The sequence below is a fragment of the Alosa pseudoharengus genome, unplaced genomic scaffold (assembly GCF_046254945.1).
Source record: "Alosa pseudoharengus isolate Yale_2024_CS ecotype anadromous, Long Island Sound unplaced genomic scaffold, YU_APseudo_1.1 YU_APseudo_1.1_scf_7, whole genome shotgun sequence".
Taxonomy (NCBI): domain Eukaryota; kingdom Metazoa; phylum Chordata; class Actinopteri; order Clupeiformes; family Clupeidae; genus Alosa; species Alosa pseudoharengus.
In genome coordinates this window covers 33,899,054-33,919,890 of record NW_027468859.1, presented here as the reverse complement: position 1 = coordinate 33,919,890, position 20,837 = coordinate 33,899,054, and the positions used below count along the sequence as shown (strand labels likewise).

The following is a 20,837-nucleotide window of genomic DNA, read 5'->3' as shown; positions in this document are numbered from 1 at the left end:
CTGAGAGGATATGCAGAAAATAGATTTTGCTTACCCTAAACAAAAGTATAATAATCTATGCTCAGAATTGGGTCTGTATCTTTCGTTTTTAAGAAATGAATCAATTAGTTTGTATTATTTTCACAAAAGGGCCCAGCGAGGGCCAAGGAAAAGTAAGATAGTCTACTTATGTACCTGACACAGGTAGTCTCGATGACAATTCTGCATTGTTATGACGATGGCTTCGTATTTGCTTTGTCTTTGTCTCTCTCTCTCTCTCTCTCTCACACACACACACACAACCTGTGTGTGTGTGTGTGTGTGTGTGTGTGTGTGTGTGAGGGGGGTGGGGCATATTTGCAAGTCGCGCTTGTGCACCTAGTTATAAAATTTCAATCGCACAGTGTTGAGCCCAGCGCAGTGTTGAGCCCAGCGCAGTGTTAAGCCCAGCGCAGTGTTGAGCCCAGCGCAGTGTTGAGCCCAGCGCAGTGTTGAGCCCAGCGCAGTGTTGAGCCCAGCGCGGTGTTGAGCCATCCTGTTTTCCTTCCCTTCCCTGTGTGTGCCCTCTGCCGTGGCCTCCAGCAGAGCTGGAGCGGACAGATGTTCAGACAGTGTTGAGCCCAGCGCAGTGTTGAGCCCAGCGCAGTGTTGAGCCCAGCGCAGTGTTGAGCCCAGCGCGGTGTTGAGCCATCCTGTTTTCCTTCCCTTCCCTGTGTGTGCCCTCTGCCGTGGCCTCCAGCAGAGCTGGAGCGGACAGATGTTCAGACTGATCCCTGCACCAGAGACAAGGGAAGAGATTACGGACAATAGGAATGCCACAGGAACATTGATAATATCGTGTGAGAGCATGGAAAGATCTCCATTTCCTTGCTCTCACTCTATCTCTCGCTTTACCACTGCAGAGTGCGCTTGGACACACACACACACACACACACACACACACACACAAACACACCCCTCCTCTCTTCATGTGAGGAAAAGAACAGAAACACAACTTAGCACTCAAAAGAGCCCAGTTAATGTACGAGGGTCCCAGCATTTAGTCACTATAGACACACACACACACACACACTCAGCACTAAAGAGCAGATCTATTCAGCTCAGGTAACTTCCCTCCTACTTTGCCTTCAGAAAGACATTCAGATTTCAGAAGCGGCACTGACTAATAGGCCAAGGTCACCTACCATACGTCAGGTGAGTCAGCAGCCAACTCTGTGTGTGTGTGTGTGTGTGTGTGTGTGTGTGTGTGTGTGTGTGTGTGTGTGTGCCTGCCTGAAAGGTCAGCTAAGCTTAGGTTACATCCATATAGATGGATGGAGCAGAACGGAGGAGAGGAAGACAGAAAGAAAGAAAGAAAGACAAACATAAACGTCACCTACATAACTGCTAAGGTAACTGCTAATACACTGCACATACATATTTAATTTATATTATTCTAAACCTCCTTATGTAAATCAACTGTATACTGTCTTCACTGCACTATATTTCTTGACCTGTCTATGCACCACCTGTCTATACTTTGTATATCACATTGTGCTTTTCTGCTTTTTTTGCACTTAAGGTTAGACGCAAACTGCATTTCGTTGTCTTTGTACTTGTACTCTGCACAATGACAATAAAGTTGAATCTAATCTGATCTAATCTAATCTAATAAACAACTCCCACATGAGGAAATGACAAATCGTAGCACAACAGAATGCAACCTTCCCTCCAATATGATCTGTCAAGACTTTATCTTTCTCTTAAATTGTGGAGGACGTCGAAGTTCACGTAACCAGCATCTCAGCAGACATATTAACTGTTTTCAAAGAGCGCTCATTAAAAGGAAACATAAAGCACGAGTATACCCCATCAGACACACACCCTATCAGACACACACCCAGAGGATCCTGACACCACAACATCACAATGCACAACAGAGCCGGACAAAGGGAGAGGGTGACGGGGGAGAAAGGAGACCCTGGACAGAGAAAGCAAGAGAAAAGGACAAATGGAGAGGGGGAACAGGAGAGTTGAGGATGAATTGGTAGAGATATGGAGAGGGGGGAGGAGGGCATGTCCCATTGTAACTGTCTGACTCCCGTCAGCCCTTCAGACAGATAAAGAAAGAGACAGCGTAGGAAAGAGACTGATTCACAGACCGAGAGAGAGCAGGAGGGAGAGAAAGAGACAGGGACAGATAGATAGAAAGAGAGAGAGTAGGAGTGAGGGAGGGAGAAAGGGAGGGGAGATCCCTCAGGAGAAAGTCCACGTTTAATTGAAAGAGGAGAGTGGTGTGTTCGGTTACAGGTCAATGTTAAAGAGTCTGTTCTTTAATCCAGTTGTGTTTACTGTACACTGCACACACACACACACACCTAAAGGGTGTGTGTGAGACAGTGAAACTGTGAGGGATACAACGCCTTTCAGAGTACCCCTCTCTCTCTCTCTCACCTGTGAAGAGAACATGTAATACCTGTGCATTCAAAATGTGGCAAGCTTGGGCTTGGTTTAAACCGTTCAGTCTTTGTAGGAGCACATGTATTTGTAGTTGGTAAATAGACTGCATTTATATAGTGCTTTTATCGCCTCCTCCGAGCACCCAAAATGCTTTACAACGTCATTCACCTTCATACATGTTCTAACCTGGTAACAATATCCGTGTGCTTCGGAGTGACTATAGTGTCATGTCACTAATTATCATTGTTCTGCTAATTAGTGTCCCTGTTTCAGTAGCTTTTAGTTACATCATGCATATATTTATTTTCTACAGCTTTTGTATACTTGGGGAATGACAGGAAGTGAGCGGGAGAGAGTGTCGGGGTGGACAGGAAGTGAGTGGGAGAGAGAGTCGGGGTGGGATCCGGAAAGGACCACAGGGCGGGAATCGAAACCGGGTCGCCCGGCGTACGGTGCAGGTGCCCCAGCCAGTCGCGCCACACCCTACAGTACGTAGCTGTGCAAATTGCCCCTCTGGGTTCTGAATCGACCCTTCGCTAAGTCCCGCCCATCGAACGCAGATGAGCCAATGGCTGCCCAGCAGCTCCGCATAGGCCGTCACACTCCGACAACTACAGCTCACAGCTCGATTGAAGTTCTAGTCAACTCCGGTCTGAGGTTAACGGACTTAGCAACAGTAACTTTTTTTTGGGGGGGAGGGGCAGCCGTGACCTACTGGTTAGCGCTTCGGACTTGTAACCGGAGGGTTGCTGGTTCGAACCCCGACCAGTAGGAACGGCTGAAGTGCCCTTGAGCAAGGCACCTAACCTCACTGCTCTCCGAGCGCCGCTGTAGCCGGTAGCAGGCAGCTCACTGCGTCGGGATTAGTGTGTGCTTCACCTCACTGTGTGTTCAATGGAAATGGTGTCAAGAAAGGGCATGTTGGAATCTGCTCAGGCCAAAAGCTCTCTGTTATCCCCTCCGTTAGCCACCCAGTCGGTGTTTTGGCCTGGAATCCTGGTCATCAGAACGCTGACCGCCCCCGCATCTGCCTAGGTCACCTCTGGGTCATGTCCTGTATCAGCCATACCAGAGCAGAGGAGGAATGCCTGGAGGAAAGCCTGCGGCCGGCGTACTCAGTCAGGACCTGACAGGGCTAGTAGCCCGGACGTTGCAACAGAGAGTCACTCGCTCTCCCTTACCTTCAGAACTGCTCCTGCTGCGTGACAATGATGATGACGCTCTCTCGCTCAATATCGTCGTGATTTGATTGGTTACCACCACCTGTGGAGAGAAAGGAGTGTCAAGAGTTGCATGTCCATAAATGATGTCATCACAAGCCCCCCACCCCCAAAACACCCCTCGGGGTCTTTACACCCCACACCTCTTCCTGTTCTCTCACTCCAGAAATCGCTAAAATGTTTCAGTGTCTCCCAAAGCCCAGGCCTCCAGATTCCCACCACTGCAACACACTAGCAAAGGCTGGGAATTTCCACTTGTGGCAAATGTATCTTCTCAAGATTGTATGCTCTCCACTTTGGATTAATGTATAACATTCCTTTACGCATGAACACACACAGTCAGACACACATACATTACACACAGCTGGCAAAATCGTGTCCTCTGGATATCTGGCACTCATTGGCATCTACAAACTGATTCCAAGCCGGATTAAAATGTCCATAAAATGTCTTTCTACAGCTGTGACTGCTCAGTCCCAGCCACAACAGGGTGTCATTTTTATGGTACAGGGAATAAAAAAACAAAAATCCATAACTAATTTGGCTGTCAGCTGGGACAGAGACTAATTTGTTAACAAATGTCTGCACCAACATTATTTATAGATGAGTATAAATATAAAGTATGAGTTATGAATCCATTAGACACTCATTACTTCATACAGATGAGTTATGGTGACATGCCATTTATGTACAGCGGGGAAAATAAGTATTGAACACGTCAACATTTTTTTCAGTAAGTATACTTCCAATGAGGCTATTTGCATGACATTTTCACCAGACATTAGTATTAACTCAGATAATCCACCCATATAAAAAAATCCAAACATTAAAGTCCATAGGTAGAGTTATGTGCAATAAAGTGGAATGACACAGGAAAAAAGTATTGAACACGCCTGCTGAAATTTCTTAAATACTTTGTGGAAAAGCCTTTATTCGTAATGACAGCTTCAAGGTATTTCCTGTATGATGAAACTAATCAGTCAGAGTATTCTGGTGTGAGTTTGGCCCATTCTTTTAAACAGATAGTCCTTTAATATTGAAGATTTCAGGGGTCCCTCTTGTAAATCCTGATCTTTAGTTAACTTCCAAAACTGTTCAATTGAATTGAAGTCAGGGCCTTGATTTCCTTTCTCTGAAACCAATTGAGAGTTTCCTTTGCTGAATGGTTAGGATCATTGTCCTGCTGGAAGGTCTAGCCATGTCTCATCCTCATCATCCTGGTGGATGTAAAGATTCTCCCAGAAAAAAATGACTCCATTCATCATTCCTTCAACTGTATGAAGTCTGCTAGTACCATGAGATGAAAAACAGCCCACACCATGATGCCATCACCTCCAAACCTCACTGTTGGTAGGGTATTTTTAGGGTGATGCACAGTGCCATTTCTCCTCCAAATATGGTGTGTAGTATGACATCCGAAAAGTTACATTTTTAACCAGAATACATTCTCTCAGTATTGCATAGGATTGTCCAAATGTTGTGTAGCAAACTTTCAACGAGGTTTGACATGTTTTTCTTCAGCAAAAGAGTCATGCGGGATGAGCGTGCGTAGAGGCCATGGTGGTGGAGTGCATTACCTATGATTTTCTCTGTAAAAATTGTACCTGCTGCCTCCAAGTCTTTCTGGAGCTTTCTCTGAGTGGTCCTTGGATCTTCGGCTACACTTCTGACTATCCTTCTGACTTCCTGGTCAGAAATCTTGCAAGGAGATCCTGTGTATGGCCAGTTGATGATGCATTAATGTTCCTTCCACTTGCAGATAATGGCTCCAATACTGCTTGCTGGATGATTCAGAAGTTTTGAAGTGCATCTGTAACCAGTTCCATTGATATGTTTTGCAACAATAAGGTTGCAAAGGTCTTGGGAGGGCTCTTTGCTTTTGCCCATCATGATATGTTTCTTGTGTGACACCTTGGTAACAAAAAACCTTTTTATAGCCCACCAGTATGTACTAACCCAGTTTATATCAATTTGCACAGATAGGAGGGATAATTTCTCTAAATACTTATAGATTCCAGTTTGTTCCTTGCCATTCCTTGCCTTTGTGTACTGCTTTTTCTTAGTGTGTTCAATACTTTTTCCCTGTGCCATTCCACTTTTTTACTCATAACTTCATGCGAATAGCCTCACTGGAAGTATACTTACTGAAAAAAATTTTGACGTGTTCAATACTTATTTTCCCCGCTGTATGTGCAGATGTGTGTATGTGTGTGTGTGTGTGTGTGTGTGTGTGTGTGTGTGTGTGTGTGTGTGTGTGTACTGTAAAAACTTTAAATCTAATACATTTGATGCTTTACTAACCTATATGAGTCATTAAAATGTGGAAGTTCCAATGCATTCCAATTCCAACTGATGCATTAGCACGCATGCATATTTCTGCACATGTCTAACATTTAGCATTTAACACTTATAATACACATGACTGTCTCAGGACATTTGCACTGCATTTGCACCGTTTTAAGAAAAAATCTTATGAGCAATCTTGCAAGTGATTTTTTTTTTGTTGTTGAAGGGATCTCTACAACCTATACTGACCAGCACCAGGGGGTGCTGTGGTGCACCATGGGAAATCTGGCCAGCCTGCTAGAGCTGTACAGGAAACTAACAGCCTGAGCTGCTAACTCCTGCCCTCTAGTGTCATGATCTATCTCTCATACTCAAAACTGTCTTCAACATCAGATCTGGTGAAAGCAGTCTCTATTCATTTCCATTTTTCATGGAGTATCGCCACAGCATCACATGAACTGAAACATTTAATGAAGTAACTGTGATAAACATCAACCATTGTCAATTTTAATGAATGGAGATGTTTTACTGCATCAGACCAAGTGGCATGGTCAAAAACACTGAGTGCACCACCCTGTGGAGAAGGAGTGTACAGCAACTGAAATCATCTAATATTTCTATCTCCAACTCAGTTTGCAGGCTTTCCACCCTCTGACATTTCTCCCTTTTCATTTCCCATCCCAGCCCTTATGTTCATTTCTACCAATTCTCTCCAACACACACACACACGCACACACACACGCACACGCACACGCACGCACACACACACACACACACACGCACGCACGCACACGCACACGCACACGCACACACACACACACTAAACTGAACACACTTACAGGTATGCGGAACTCCTGGGCCAGGTACTTGAGGGTGGCTGCCTCTCGTCCAAGCAGGTTGCTACGGTGTGTGAGATTGCCAGACAACGACGTGTCAAACTCCTTCCGCACAACAGAAGCGACAGAGTCAAGGATGACCAGGCCGGCGTGACAGGATATGATGTCCTCCTCCAGATGGTCCAGCCTGAGCAGAATGAGACGCTTAGACACCTGGGCTGTGCGTACGCACGCACGCACACACACATACACACCCAACATGTCCCTACAGACACCTCAGAAAGAAGATAACACACATCCCACACTATAGATATTAGAAAGCTAGATACCGCATTGGGCTCCAAAGCGTACATAAATAGCGACACCATCTTGGTGGGGGCAGCAATCACTGGAGGCCCATGGAGAAACATGTGACTCTGACTGGAAATCAGACAGGTGTCTGTGATTGCCGGCAAGTGTTGCCCATAGACAGTAAGGTGTTTGCCCCCAGCAATATGGTGGCCTTGTTCACGTATGCCACCTAATAGAACTCGATGGACAATGCGGTATCTAGCTTTCTAATATCTATGTCCCACACTACCAGATCAAAAGGCAAAACCAGAAGCACACTCACTACAGATTATCATAGGCATTGTTGCCAGATTGGGCGGGTGCCCGCCCAAATGGGCTTCTTTTGACTTAGTCGGGCGGTGGAAAATAAGCTTTAGGCGGACAAATAACATTTTGAGTTGAATGGTTCTCTATGACAAAATCGTTGTTAGGGCGTTTTTTTGCTGAAGAGGGCGGGTTTTTGCACATGATTGGTCGGAAATCACTCAACCCAATCTGGCAACACTGATCACAGGACCTGCTGAAGAAATACATCAGTATATTATCTGGCATACACACAAGACCATGGAGGTGCAGCACACCTGATCAGCACCTCCTGGCAGGTGAGCTCTTTGAACAGGTGAACGCGCCCAGCTGTCTGCAAAAGCCGCTCCGGCACAGAGAAGTAGTCCGGGAAGCGACTCTGAGCAATCTCCAGCAGCCTGCGTGAGGAGAGAGTGATTAAGATAGCCTGGGTGAACCCAGACGAACCTGTTAGCAAATCTGAATTTGCTCTGCAGTATGGTCAGGACAAGATCCGGTTGACATCCTTTATCGAATCATTAAAAATCCAGGAAAAAATCCAGACAGACCTGCAAAGCAAATTCAAATTTGCTAACAGGTTCGCCTGGGTTCACCCAGGACTACGATTAAGAGAAAGGCAAGTCAGAAAGAGATCGAGAAGTTGGTACTGAATCAGAAAGAGATCGAGAGATCGAGAAGTTAGTACTGAATCAGAAAGATAAGTTCGTACTGAATAAGAAAGATAAGTTGGTACTGAATCAGAAAGAGATCGAGAAGTTACTAGTGAATCAGAAAGAGAAGTTAGTACTGAATCAGAAAGAGAAGTTCGTACTGAATCAGAAAGAGATCGAGACATTAGTACTGAATCAGAAATGGATCGAGACGTTAGCAGTACTGAATCAGAAAGGGATTGAGAAGTTCGTACTGAATCAGAAAGGGATCGAGACGTTAGTACTGAATCAGAAAAAGAAATTAGTACTGAACCAGAAAGAGAAGCAAGAGCAACACAAAAGAAGAGAGTTTGAGAAAATGAAACTGAGGGGTGAGCAAAAGACACCTATAGTAACTTTATGAAAAGATGTCACCTATTACACTACTCAGATACTAATCTCAAAAATAGGGGTAGTTGAATTTGATGGATTCTTACCACCAGGTCCTGTGGTGTTTTAGAAGACAGATAGACCAACATGACACCTCACTGTTCCAAATGTAAACTTTAAGTCTATTTAATGTCAATGGAATGGATCACCTTGTGACGTGTTATTTTTCATCCATCCATACCCCTTCTGCTTAACAGTACAGTATTCACTGATGCTTAGAGCTGATGCAGAGGGGCACATTTTGACGTACCAGCCTATGGGAACAGGATCCTCACCTCTCAGCACTGAACGCAGACTCAGTGTCGATGTAGATGACACCGCTATCCAGGCCACCCATGCTGCGTGGCAGAGTGGCCAACACACTCAGCATCATACACAGCTGGCTCTTTCCACAGCCCGAGGGACCCGCCACCTGAAGTCAACACACACACACACACAGAAAGATGGATAGATAGATAGAGATATGGAGACAGTTAGAGAGAGAGGGAGAGAGAGAGAGAGAGTCAGCATTTCACAGAACTGACTCTTTTGAAAAGCTGAGGTACCAATGACATAGAAATTAGAAAATGTACAGTGTGGGTTAAGTAGCTAGAGTACCTCAGTGTGGGTTAAGTAGCTAGGGCAGTGTTTCCCAAAGTCTGGGTCGCGACCCACGGGTGGGTCGCAGGAGATTTTATTTGGGTTGCCAGCACAATTTATGTTGTGTTATAGGCCTAACTGATACCATTTGTCATTTGATACCAGGAAAGCTAAGTTTTCTATTAGGATGTAGATCGTTAACTACCACAGTCACGGTTTTGTCATAAAAGCTCATGAAACTGGCGCATGAAACTGGGGGACGAACGCATCGCAGAGGGGATGCCAGCATGGATATCTACCTCTCAAAATGAAACCGTTCTGTGGGGCGCCTGCCATGTACATCGCAGTTGCAAACTGCAAGGGACATGAATCCGCCTATTTGCACGAACATTAATAGATACCAGCTCCTTAACTTTACCGATTCAAATCTAGTGACCGCGCTGTCAACTAAAGCAGACATCCATAGACCGGACATAAGGCCATTCAATTTGCATACAGTTTCGATTGCAGATGCAATCTTTAAAGTTAATAGCAACCTCCTCACATTCTTATTTCTGATTTAAAATGCACAACAGTGCATTATAGTCTACAATTTAAATGGGCATTTTAAACACTATTCCTCTCGTTTTCTACCTCGCTAACTCCAAAGTAAAGGCGCATTCTTCCGGCTATTGCGCAAACGCCTCTTGTTCTGATATAACGACTATACAATATAATATAATACAACAATACAATATACCGACTTGAGTTATTTGCTGTTTACTTTGGAATTGACGTCCACAGTGTTATGGACCCATTTGTCTGCAACGCAACGTAGCCTACAACATTTCTTTTTAGAAATACAAGAACAGCTTACTATGCTGAAGAATGACGACTGCACAACATGCGAAAATTTCCCCTACTCTCGGATGCGCATTAAAACTTTTCAGTAGTCATTTCCAACTTTTCACGCTGATGGTGCTCAAAATGCAACACAACCGTTTTCAAAGCAGGGATCCTATAGCAATGTATGGTTGGGGGAGGCATAGAAAAGTTGGAGAACCTGTGGCCTAAAACAATATTGGTGGTTGCAGGGTAGATTTGAAGTGAAATGGGTTGCGATGGTCTGTCATTTTTAAAAAGTGGGTCGCCAGAAAAAAAGTTTGGGAAACACTGAGCTAGGGTACCTCAGTGTGGGTTAAGTCAGTGTGGGTTAAGTAGCTAGGGTACCTCAGTGTGGGTTAAGTAGCTAGGTTACCTCAGTGTGGGTTAAGTAGCTAGGGTACCTCAGTGATGGTTGCTCGGGGGAGGCCGCCATGGAGCAGCCTGTCTAGTTCCTGAAGTGATGTAGAGAAACACAAGTCCTCCCTTTGGAGCCACAACTGCTGGGCCTTGGGACCAATAGACACCATCAGATACTGTAAGGCTCTTCCTGCACACTCCCAGAGCAAGACTTCTTTTGATGTGCAGTTAGGAACAAAATCATTCATACCTAATGAATCATTTGGACATGCTATTTTTCATAAAAATGTAAAAAAAATAATAAAAAAAAACAGTTGTCTCACAACCTCTTGGCATTGTGTCAGTGTAATTTTCAGTCAGAACAAACATATTGGTCAAGAGAAAATCAACATTAACTCAATATTTGCCGGGGTATTTAACTGTATACAGCGCATAAGCGGAGGGAGCGGGCGGTCGCTCCGGGCCCACGACCGCAAAGGGGGCCACTTTTGGCCAAATCGATCTTGATTAATTGTTATATTTACCGATGCTTATTTGTACTGATTGCTGGGGGGAAATAATAATGAAAAATGTTAGGCCTACTAAAGATGACACTGCGCTCACAATGGGAGTTCTTCTGTCATGCTGCAAATTAAATAGCCCGCACTCTCCCTCTCGCTACACTGTTGCGTTTTAAAAGTGAAACTGATGCCACGACCGTGCACCGACGTTCGTGCATTGGTCACCTAAAAAGTAGCCTAGTACAAAATCCATATGCAATATACAACAACAACGCCTAATAACGACCTATTCATTTGGACAACTTTATACGGCCCTATAAAGGGTAAAGTTATCTTTAGTTTTGTTCTAGTTTACCGTTGTGCATGGCTTTAAACAGCGTTCGTGCTTTAACATCAGTAAACATTATTCAGTATAATCCAGATGTAATGCTAACGTTTTGACAAGCATTTTGCCTACCTTGTTCATCTGAAATAACTCCTCTAGTTTTGCTGCCTCCATCCTTTGCTACCTTCACCCTTTCATTGTTTCCAAAAAACGTTTTATATCCATGATAGCCTTGAAGTCTTGAGTTAGTGAATTAGCTTAACATGTGTGTTCTGTGTTGATAACAGGCAACCATAGCAAAAGAAAGTAGCCTAGCCCACAACTTCTGTAATTGCTGCGTGCGTTTGTTAGGCTATTATTCCCTCTCCTGCTCAAACAAAAGGTGCGTACATTTAAGTTGATTTTGACAACGTGTTTACAAATTTTAAAGAAAATTGTAAATAGCCTATTGTCAAGCAGTTAATGGGATACTGCACAATTGTGAAGCAGTTGGGAAGTTATGGTGGGCTAACTTTGTGTGAACACACACAGGGGAAATTATGTCTCATTGAGTTGCCTGATGGTACGCACAGTGCGTACGGCCGTAGGCCTACACCTGCAGGCGCGCCTGATCATACAGTTCGCATCGTCGCAGGCCTAAGCTGGCCCGATGCACAGACTAAACGGTAGGCTAGGTCATCAGGACATAAACAAAATGCCTCAGCCTCTAATAAGCACAATATGAAGTGGAGTAAATAAAAACATGATGTTGGGATAAACACCGACAGTATAGGCCCACTAAAGATCGTCGCACCCCCTATAGTGAACCATTAGCTCCGCCCCTGAGACAGCGTGTACGTTTTAGGTTGTCTGACCAAGTCCACTGACCTTATCTATTAGGTTATTTTCTCTAGCTCCATGGATATATGACTGTTTCATCATTTAAACAAAGAACAATCAATTGTTTGAGAAAACGCTTCGCTATAACTATGAGGTGTAAAGAGAAACAATAATGCACACTTCAATATCCGACATTCGAAATTTGGTGTGCAAAAAACAGCACTGCTCGTCATAAATAGTACTTATTTTTTAGCACTGTATCAGCGTTACTCCACATCAAATATGGATGGAAGCCATGCTTCACACATCTTCATTCACTCACCGTAATAATCTTCGGGGCGCAGGCCACGCTGACATTTCTCAACAGTTGCAATGAATGACAATGGCTTTGCCCCGCCAAGCGCATGACCTCCAGGGGGGTGAGAGATAGCAAGTCCTGAATGAAATATGTCATGTACAATATTATGTACTCTGTACATGTATGCAGTGCAGTAGGAAACACACAAAGTTGTCATCAAAGATACTACTGAAAGGCCGCAGGTTAACAAGATAATACGTATTAACTTTGTCTGTACCTATTTTATACAGTCTATGGTTTGTACCCACGTAAAAGTTAGCTCGTTAGCCTGCCTTCGACCTTAACCTACCTCGCATGTTTCGACGTGATGGTGCTTCAGTCTTTCACACATTTGTGAGTCTACTCCAGCCCTGGTTAGTTTTTTATTATGCATTCTGAAATGTGTGTCGTTTCGTGATTCAGACGACCACCAGATGAATTCAACGACTTCTCAATGGACAAAAATAAGCCAAAAGAAACAAAACTATATTGCTAGGTAGCTGATTAACTTACCTGAATAATGTAGCTATAACTAGGCGACGAATTAGGAAGATGATTAGATTAATAGTCTAGGTCTAGGACATATTCCTGATAATTTTCTTTAATAAATTAGTTACATTCAAACTTCTTGCAAAACAGACCATTGAAGGTAGGAAAAACTCTCAAATAGAGAATTGTTTTAAGTTTACACTCAAACAAACTAGCCTACACTGCCCAACCGTGTCCAACAGATGCGTCAACTGAGGCATTATGGGGAATGTGTGGTGCCACTGGCCCCCGTTTCCTAAGCAGAGCATGAATTCTCTGGTCTAATTATGTGCTTTGGTACAATTAACACTTAAGCAACATCAAGAGTCACAATTTATGTGACAAAATAAATCATTGTTTTTTTTTTTCGTTCTCAGACCCTGTGTGGTACTGACATTTGCTGGTTATGTCATTACAGGCCATGTGTGGTGGGGGTGATAGCTACTGGCCCACTTTCAACCAAAACTTGATTCTAGAGTAGGCTATTGATTTGCTGCATGCAACTTGTCTAGAAGTCAGTTGTATCAGTTGTATTTACCAGAGGCGGACAAAGTACCCAGCATCATTACTTGAGTAAAAGTACAGATACCCTTTGCTAAATTTTACTCAAGTACAAGTAAAAGTACAACAGTCAGATGTAGTAAAAGTACTGAAGTACTTGTTTTTAAAAGTACTTGAGTATCGAGAGTACAAGAGTACATTTTCTAAATATTGCATTACTACTGCCACAGTGCTTACATTTATGTACAGAAACGTCCTACATGGAGTTATGAAAAATGTTAATGTTAATACCTTGGAGAATGTAAAAGGATCTTGAAAGTAAAATCAAGTCATTTTCATCTTTTTAACATGTTGCCAGGGATGGGCAGTATTTCTAATACATGTATTTAAAATACAAAATACTATTTTGTAATTGAAACACTTGAAGCGAAAACTATCATTAACTTGTTCAGAAAATTGAAATAGTCTGGCGAGGTGGGGCCACAGGTTGGCACATTCCCGGGATGGACCTGCTGCGTCTTCATCCATTGTTTCGTCTATGGTTTTGTCTCTTATCTAAATCTGACCATGGAGTTGACTTTGGCGGAAAGCTGAATGGGATTTGCTGATAGGCTGTCCCAATCAGTGGCGCCTGCACAATCCAATCACGTTTGAGAGGGAAACAACAAATTGAGGGTTTCTGAGATTTTTCTTTTTTTCCTTTTTTGTAGAAGAAGTAACGGGTACTCACAGTTATGGATAGAAATGTAGTGGAGTAAAGAGTACAATATTTGGCTCTTAAATGTACTTGAGTAAAGTCATGAGTACTCCCCAAAAATGATACTCGAGTAAAGATCCCTCAAAATTGTACTCAAGTACTGTACTCAAGTAAATGTACTCCGTTACTGTCCGGCTCTGGTATTTACATACAAATCAAACATGTGTATTGATGTGCCTTTATTAAAGATTACTCCACAATACAATTCTGTAATAGTCATCATATTTCCAGCATACTGACAGGTGTCGAGCAATAAAAGATCTGTAGCCTCACCACCGGTTGCACATTCAAAATCTCCCTTTTACCAGGCACAGCATATACTAGAGTCTGTTACTCTAGTCCTCTGGTTTCTTTCTTTCCAACATTCTTTCTCTCTCTCTTAAGTCAAACCATTATAGTTTGTTAATTTACTTCCTCAAACTACTTCCATAAACAATGACTTTCAACCCTGCCTTTCTCTCTCTCTCTCTCTCTCTGACTATGTAGCTGTTTTTGCTAAGTCAGGACATATTACATGGCATAACTGGCAAAACTTGACATCATCACTAACATGAATGGAAGACATTGATATATAAACAACTTTTGCTTTTGATCAATGATTGAACATATGATTTATGTTCGTTCTTCCTCCTCTAATCTATCCCACAATCACAATCTCTACTTAGCATACACATTCCATACAAAATACAAATGTCTTCTGCTCAAGGATAATCAGTGTCTTGCTCAAGACATATATCAGTGAATAGTTACATATTAGTAGTGAGTGACTTTATAATTACAAGTTGCAGCTCAATATGAGTTGTGCCCTCTGACAGGGGTGACAAGCGTGACAGTATGAAAAATGTGCTCTTTTGACAAACCAGACACTAATCACCTTGCTTCTCTGGTTTTGGCAGGCTTGTGTCCAGGACAGAAATATTTAAAAACTGTTGTGTGATAAAAAACAAAAACAAAAAAGTTCTTAATTTTTTTGGTCCATTACTAGAAATTTATAAGTCAGTCCTTTATGGAATATTCTTTCTTTTAACGTCCCAGCTTTTATTTTCTTGCCCTGGCCTGCTGGAACTCTGGGACGACGTGAACAGCTGCCGAGACAGGGGTGGAGAGTCCAACAGAGAAGTTTTGAAGGCTGAACAGCAGGCATTTCCAGGAGTAGCTCAAGGCCTTTCTGACATTCTGGAATACAAATGCATTGACTCCAGTGAATACAATCAAACAATCACTCAATTCTTTTAACATTGTATAAATTACAATAAATCTGCTTAAGTGCTGCAGGTTGTCATAGTCCGCATGCTCTAAAAATAGTAAATACATTTCATTTAAGCTCAGTTCAAATTAACTTTCAGAAAATATCCTGCCTCAGACAATGGCCCATAACTTGACCACTGGCCAGGTTCTTTCCTGCTTCATACAAAAATAAACAGCCTCATTTTTGGCTATTGTACATGGCTTTCCTTGGGGAGGAAATAGGTGTAACCTGTAGTGAGATGGAATTGTTTACTGTCATCAGTAGCACTACACACACACACACACACACACAGATTTCATATGAACACGCACACAACACACACACAAACACACTGACACCCAATGGCCTATTTTATGTCCCATGTTATCTCCAAACGTGACTGTGCACTCTGAAGAGACCGCAGGCTATTAAGACAAGAGGTTACTGAAGATAAAGAGGGAAAACAATACAAAGTCCTCAACGTCTCAGTGTGGTCCAAAAATAGAGTATTAGAAATTAAACATTTATTCATTCATATGAATATTAATCAGTGTTTCATCACTACTTTACAACTCAAAAAATGCCCATGCACACCTCCATGTTCAGACCACATACCTGTGGCTGTGTTTTGGACCAAACATAATTGTGTTAATGTTCTTCATTTATTTAAGTTGTATTGCACAATGTGCAATACAACATTTTTGTATGCAAAAGTGCAGCCTTTTCCCCTCTTTCTGATCAGTTATAAGTTTGGCCCAGAACTTTTAAATACAAAAGTGACTGAGTGAAGCCTGCTCCTACCATACAATTTTCTTCACTCATTAATTCATCTATTAGTCGCTAGAAAAGAAACAAGAAACTGACCACAATAAACTGGTCTTAACTGTATCGTCTATTGCTCAGAAATTAGATTAATCCCGCTCTCTTGCTATGATAAGCCAAATAGGCCTATTAGTGCTCTGCTTCAAAGTAGAGATCACTTTCTTTAAAATGAATGACTTCTTTGAAAGCAAAATCCAAGAATCATGCATGTGACATCCCACTCAAGTGTGTGTGGTTTTGTTGTTTTTAATATTCAGTCTTTCATATAGAGTCCCTTCAAATCCTTATGGAAGGGCCTTCTTAACCAATGGTATCACTTTATGTGGGGAATGTGTTCATTGTAGTTCAGAATTTGTCCTTGCAGTAAAAGGCATCCTTGCACTGCACGTGCCTGCTAACAGCTAACAATAAACACACAATTTTAATTTTTCCATTTGTAATCACCAAATTTCCAGGCATCACTATGGCAGGAAAATGTGGGTTTAAGGGTCGAATCCAAGGGTATGCAACCTGAGGCCGAGGGCCACTTGCGGCCCTTTATTTCCTCTCTAGGGGCTCCCTGGCTTCTAAAAATGGAAGTTCTAAAATATTTCTAGCAATTTCATATAGTTGTTAAACTTCAAGCTGTCCCAACACATTAACAGTTAGTGAAAGTATTATACTGTACAATACACCACATATGCAGAGTATGGGGATCATGCCGCCTGAGGTTAATAAAGATAGAGGTGTCTAAACTGATTTCTTTGTTGATGGTTCCCTCATCTTTGCGGCCCCAGACAGTTTTATTTTTGTCAAAGAAATAGCCCTTTTAAGAGAAAAGGTTGCCAATCCCTGATCTAATCCAAGCACAGATCATGATTAATGGCATGCAAAAACGGTTTCAGATTCCACTGATTTTAAATATGTGGATACAATGCCTTAATCTTAAATATTAGATAGATAGAGTAGATACTTTATTCATCCAGAGGGAAATTTTAGATAGATTTTATTAATTTCCATTGGACCGTAATATTCACACTCCTTTTGTCATTGATTAAGCTAGATAGGCTATACTCACCCTTACCCATTTGACATCATGGCTTGCGGATATTTTGCAAATGAAATATCTGAAAATAAACATTGCAATAGCTGCAGTACATTTGAACATAACATTGTTCAACATAATTTTACAGTTTAGTTTTTGAATGCAAAGCCATACCTTTCTGTACTTCTTGATTTTCTGTTTCTTTTTTATCTTCCTCTCCTCTTTTCTCCGCTGACTGATCTCGTCGTCTTCGCTCAGAGGCTGGTATTTCTCAGCCAAAATAGCGAAGTGAACTTCACGAGAACACTTCTCCGCTTTGCCCCGTCTCTCGCTCTCGTGACGCTCCTCCAAGTCGGGGTTTTCATCAACCTGCCGGCAGTACGACGGCCCTTGGCCCTCCCGAAATGTTGACGATGCTTCTCCATTTCCAAACAATCTTGGTATATCTATGTAAAGGGATTTTGGTTTCATGGCCTTGGTCCGAGAAGAGTTGCTGTCGCCCCTGCCCCATCCAGTTTCTGTTTACTGCCGAGGATTTCGCTTGGGGTCATAATCCTACTGTTAGTTGATTGGACCGGACAACACAGAGGTGTAACCAGTGAGGGAACGCATGGCTGTGTTGACTCATGCAATTGTTCAAAGGCATCCACTAAACTATATCGCCATAAATTATCAACAGGTATTTAAAACAATTTTCGACTAATCTTTAATGGACCATTGCAAGAATACTACACATAAATGAAAAGTCAAAGTTATGAACACAGAAAAAAAGGAGTTTATTCATAACCAGCATTATTTTAAACTCAAGGGCAACTACAATAACGTATAATAAAAACAAATAAAAATTATGACAAGAAAGAAAAACAACCTGTTATGAGCTGGGGCTCAATACTCAAATGAAACTGCTCATTAGGCTATAGCCTCAAGTACCATGTCAGTATGAGAGTCCTGGTTTTGAGTTAACAATGTCATCAAATGTTGATGAAGTCAAATGGGCTATTAAAAAGGCTGTGAGGCCAATTTTGAGAGGTTGCACCGGTCATTTACAGATGGCTCATTTAAGTGACAAACATATTCAAGAGTGCCGTCTCTGATGGTGCACACCAAAAGATAACCATACACAATCACTAAAGTGCATTCTACACATACAGCTCTGGAAAACATTAAGAGACCACTGCATATATTTCTGATGACATCCTACAGTTGCTGAGTGACATTTGAATGAGTTGACGGTCATATTCAAATTTGCAGTGGTCTCAAATATTTCAAATATGACAGTCAGCTCATTCGAATGTCACTCAGCAACATCAAAATGACAAAGAAAAATGTGTAGTGGTCTCTTCATTTTTTCCCCCAGCTGTATGTCCACATTCAACTCCTGAATACTGTATCAATGAGGAAGAGCAGCTACACAAAGTAAATGATCCAGACTGAGGTTGCACACATGACCCAATATTTTACCCAACAGCAAGTTTTGTGCCACAGTCACGGTTGTATTGGTGTAATGAAAATGTACTCAGTGTGCAAATGCAGATATTGTTACTTTGATATTTCAATGCTCATCTCCAAACCACTATGGAGCTCCCAAGGGGATATGGACCAAACCACTATGGAGCTCCCAAGGGGATATGAACCAAACTACTACGGAGCTCCTAAGGGGACATGGACCAAAAGGTTTCTGGTGCATAGCAGGAAAGTGTTGTGTGCACCACATAAACGTAATTTTATTTTAAATTTAAAATTTTACTGTCTGCAATAATGTCATGATACATTATAAACTGACTTTGTTTCTGGAATTTATAACTGAATGTATAATAACACTTTGAAGTTAAGATAACTTTTTTGTTGTTCATGGAAAGTTTACATAAAGATTTACCATTAACAAAAATACAGAACACAAAAGAACAGACAGTGTGTTTCTCTCACATCAAAATAAACAAGGACCATGTATTTTAAACAATTCTCTACAGATTAAGTATTTCAAATATCTACAAAACATACAAAAGTTGTTTCTGAACTTTTATTAAAATATTTTTTTAACTACTCCTTGTGTAAAGAAAGTCTAGAACATCATGTTTTCTTAAATAAAACATTGAACATTTAAACAAAACAACACCTAACATGGTGGTACCCCTCCACGATCAAGTCCTCTCCAGTGTGCTAGCCTTTCCTCGGGCCTAGTCGTCGGGGTAGTTGCGCTGTCCAAAGGGCAGGACGGTCTGGTTGCGGTCGGGGTCATTCAGACGCAAGATACGGATCAGGCTGTTGACTGGGAGGGAACTAAAAGACAGAGAACAGGAGTTTGGTGTGCATTAACATGGGTGAACACACACTTCTATGTATATTTTTAATGTACAGTACAGGCCAAAAGTTTGGACACACCTTCTCATTCAATGCGTTTCCTTTATTTTCATGACTATTTACATTGTAGATTCATCAAAACTATTAATGAACACATGTGGAATTATGTACAAAAAAGTGTGAAATAACTGAAAACATGTCTTATATCAGGGGTATTCAATTAATCTTCAGCGAGGTCCAGTTACGGAAAATTTCCTCAAGCAAAGGTCCGGAGCATCATAATGTTTAACGTGGCTATGTATAATATTAGGATGGATGGATGGAGCCTAGTTGTAGATAGATAGATAGATAGATAGATAGATAGATACTTTATATTGATCCCCAAGGGGAAATTCAAGAAATAGAAGATTGTAGGCCTATAGGCCTAATGTTTAATGTGAAATAAAATAAGTAACCTAAAAGGCAACATTCGAAATGAGGAGAAATAAGGCAAGATAAGAGTAGCCTAATTGGGGAGACAAACTGAGTAGCCTTGGCTATTTTTAAGATCTTAACGTGAACTTAAAATAAAATTTGAGCTGAGACAAAGAAGGATAGTCCACAGCTGGTTCCTTGAACCCATTAATCAGCAAGTTTAATTTAATTTGTTTAGTTTTTTTTATGTTGACCCGAAATCCTGAAAACCCAGGAATATCACGTTGTTGGGCAGTGAATGCATGTAGGCTTAACTAGATTGTGGTGGATCAATCATATTGCCTTCTTAAATCGTAAAATATTCTGTGGTCTCAGTTCACTGTTGAATGGGCCTAGCCTAAACTATGCTTGCTCAAAATATATGCTTTGTCTAGTAGAGGTGCTTCAAATTGGCGCTTAAAATCGCCTGTCTCAGAATATATAGAGTCCAGGGCAATTCCGCGCAAAACTGTCACATCCATATTTAGTTGGCGTTACGGACGTGACAGTTTTGCGTGGTATTGCCCCTGTATCGTTATATAAAGCTCTGTTCTCGCTGTCTAGCTTTCTCCTCTTTGAGCAATCGATGATTTGAAAATAACTTACTTATCGTTAACTTAGATATCCATCTGATTGTTTCTCGTCCCGTCTCATCTCCTCGCTCGTTTCAGGCTATCAGTCTCTTCTCCAAAGTAGGCTACTTTACTCACTGACTCGACTTTATCAGAATTCACAGATTTCACTGGCTGAGTAGCAGCAAGCTAAATGATGGTTCCTGAAGCTCCTGAAGTAAATGCTGTTATCCTAACCAACGAAACATTTAGCGCAGCTTTGAAATCTTACGTGAAAATCTAAATTAGGCTATTATGGTCTGGGTCCGGATAGGATCATGTCACGGTCCGGACTCGGACCGCGGTCCGCCATTTGGTGATGGCTGTCTTATATTCTAGTTTCTTTAAAGTTGCTATTT

The 20,837-nt window shown here is 41.9% G+C and overlaps 2 protein-coding genes and 1 long non-coding RNA gene across 5 annotated transcripts in view; all 3 read right to left on the bottom strand.

Moving 5' to 3' along the window:
- rad51b (RAD51 paralog B) overlaps positions 1-12,647 on the bottom strand; it is a 42,696-nt gene extending 30,049 nt beyond the window's left edge. Inside the window, exons 1-7 of the mRNA XM_076271950.1 lie at positions 12,564-12,647; positions 12,239-12,352; positions 10,317-10,421; positions 8,748-8,884; positions 7,672-7,791; positions 6,764-6,947; positions 3,632-3,681 (exon numbers count right to left, since the gene is read on the bottom strand). Of these exons, the coding sequence (XP_076128065.1) occupies positions 3,632-3,681; positions 6,764-6,947; positions 7,672-7,791; positions 8,748-8,884; positions 10,317-10,421; positions 12,239-12,352; positions 12,564-12,647 (794 nt within the window). The remainder of the gene's footprint in view (positions 1-3,631; positions 3,682-6,763; positions 6,948-7,671; positions 7,792-8,747; positions 8,885-10,316; positions 10,422-12,238; positions 12,353-12,563) is intronic.
- A 2,428-nt stretch (positions 12,648-15,075) lies between these two features.
- LOC143110215 (uncharacterized) lies at positions 15,076-17,377 on the bottom strand. 2 transcript variants are annotated; one of them, XR_012984091.1, is made up of 3 exons: positions 17,288-17,377; positions 17,147-17,195; positions 15,076-15,215 (listed from the first exon to the last, which is right to left on the bottom strand). It is a non-coding gene; the product is annotated as an uncharacterized LOC143110215 (long non-coding RNA). The 2 variants fall into 2 exon arrangements; XR_012984092.1 differs by having other exon boundaries at positions 17,153-17,195.
- A 418-nt stretch (positions 17,378-17,795) lies between these two features.
- Positions 17,796-20,837, bottom strand: part of LOC143110212 (structural maintenance of chromosomes protein 6-like) — a 34,747-nt gene continuing 31,705 nt past the window's right edge. For both annotated transcript variants that reach the window (XM_076273101.1, XM_076273102.1), the window contains one exon: positions 17,796-19,393. In XM_076273101.1, coding sequence (XP_076129216.1) covers positions 19,291-19,393 — 103 coding nt within the window. In that variant the 3' untranslated portion in view covers positions 17,796-19,290. The remainder of the gene's footprint in view (positions 19,394-20,837) is intronic.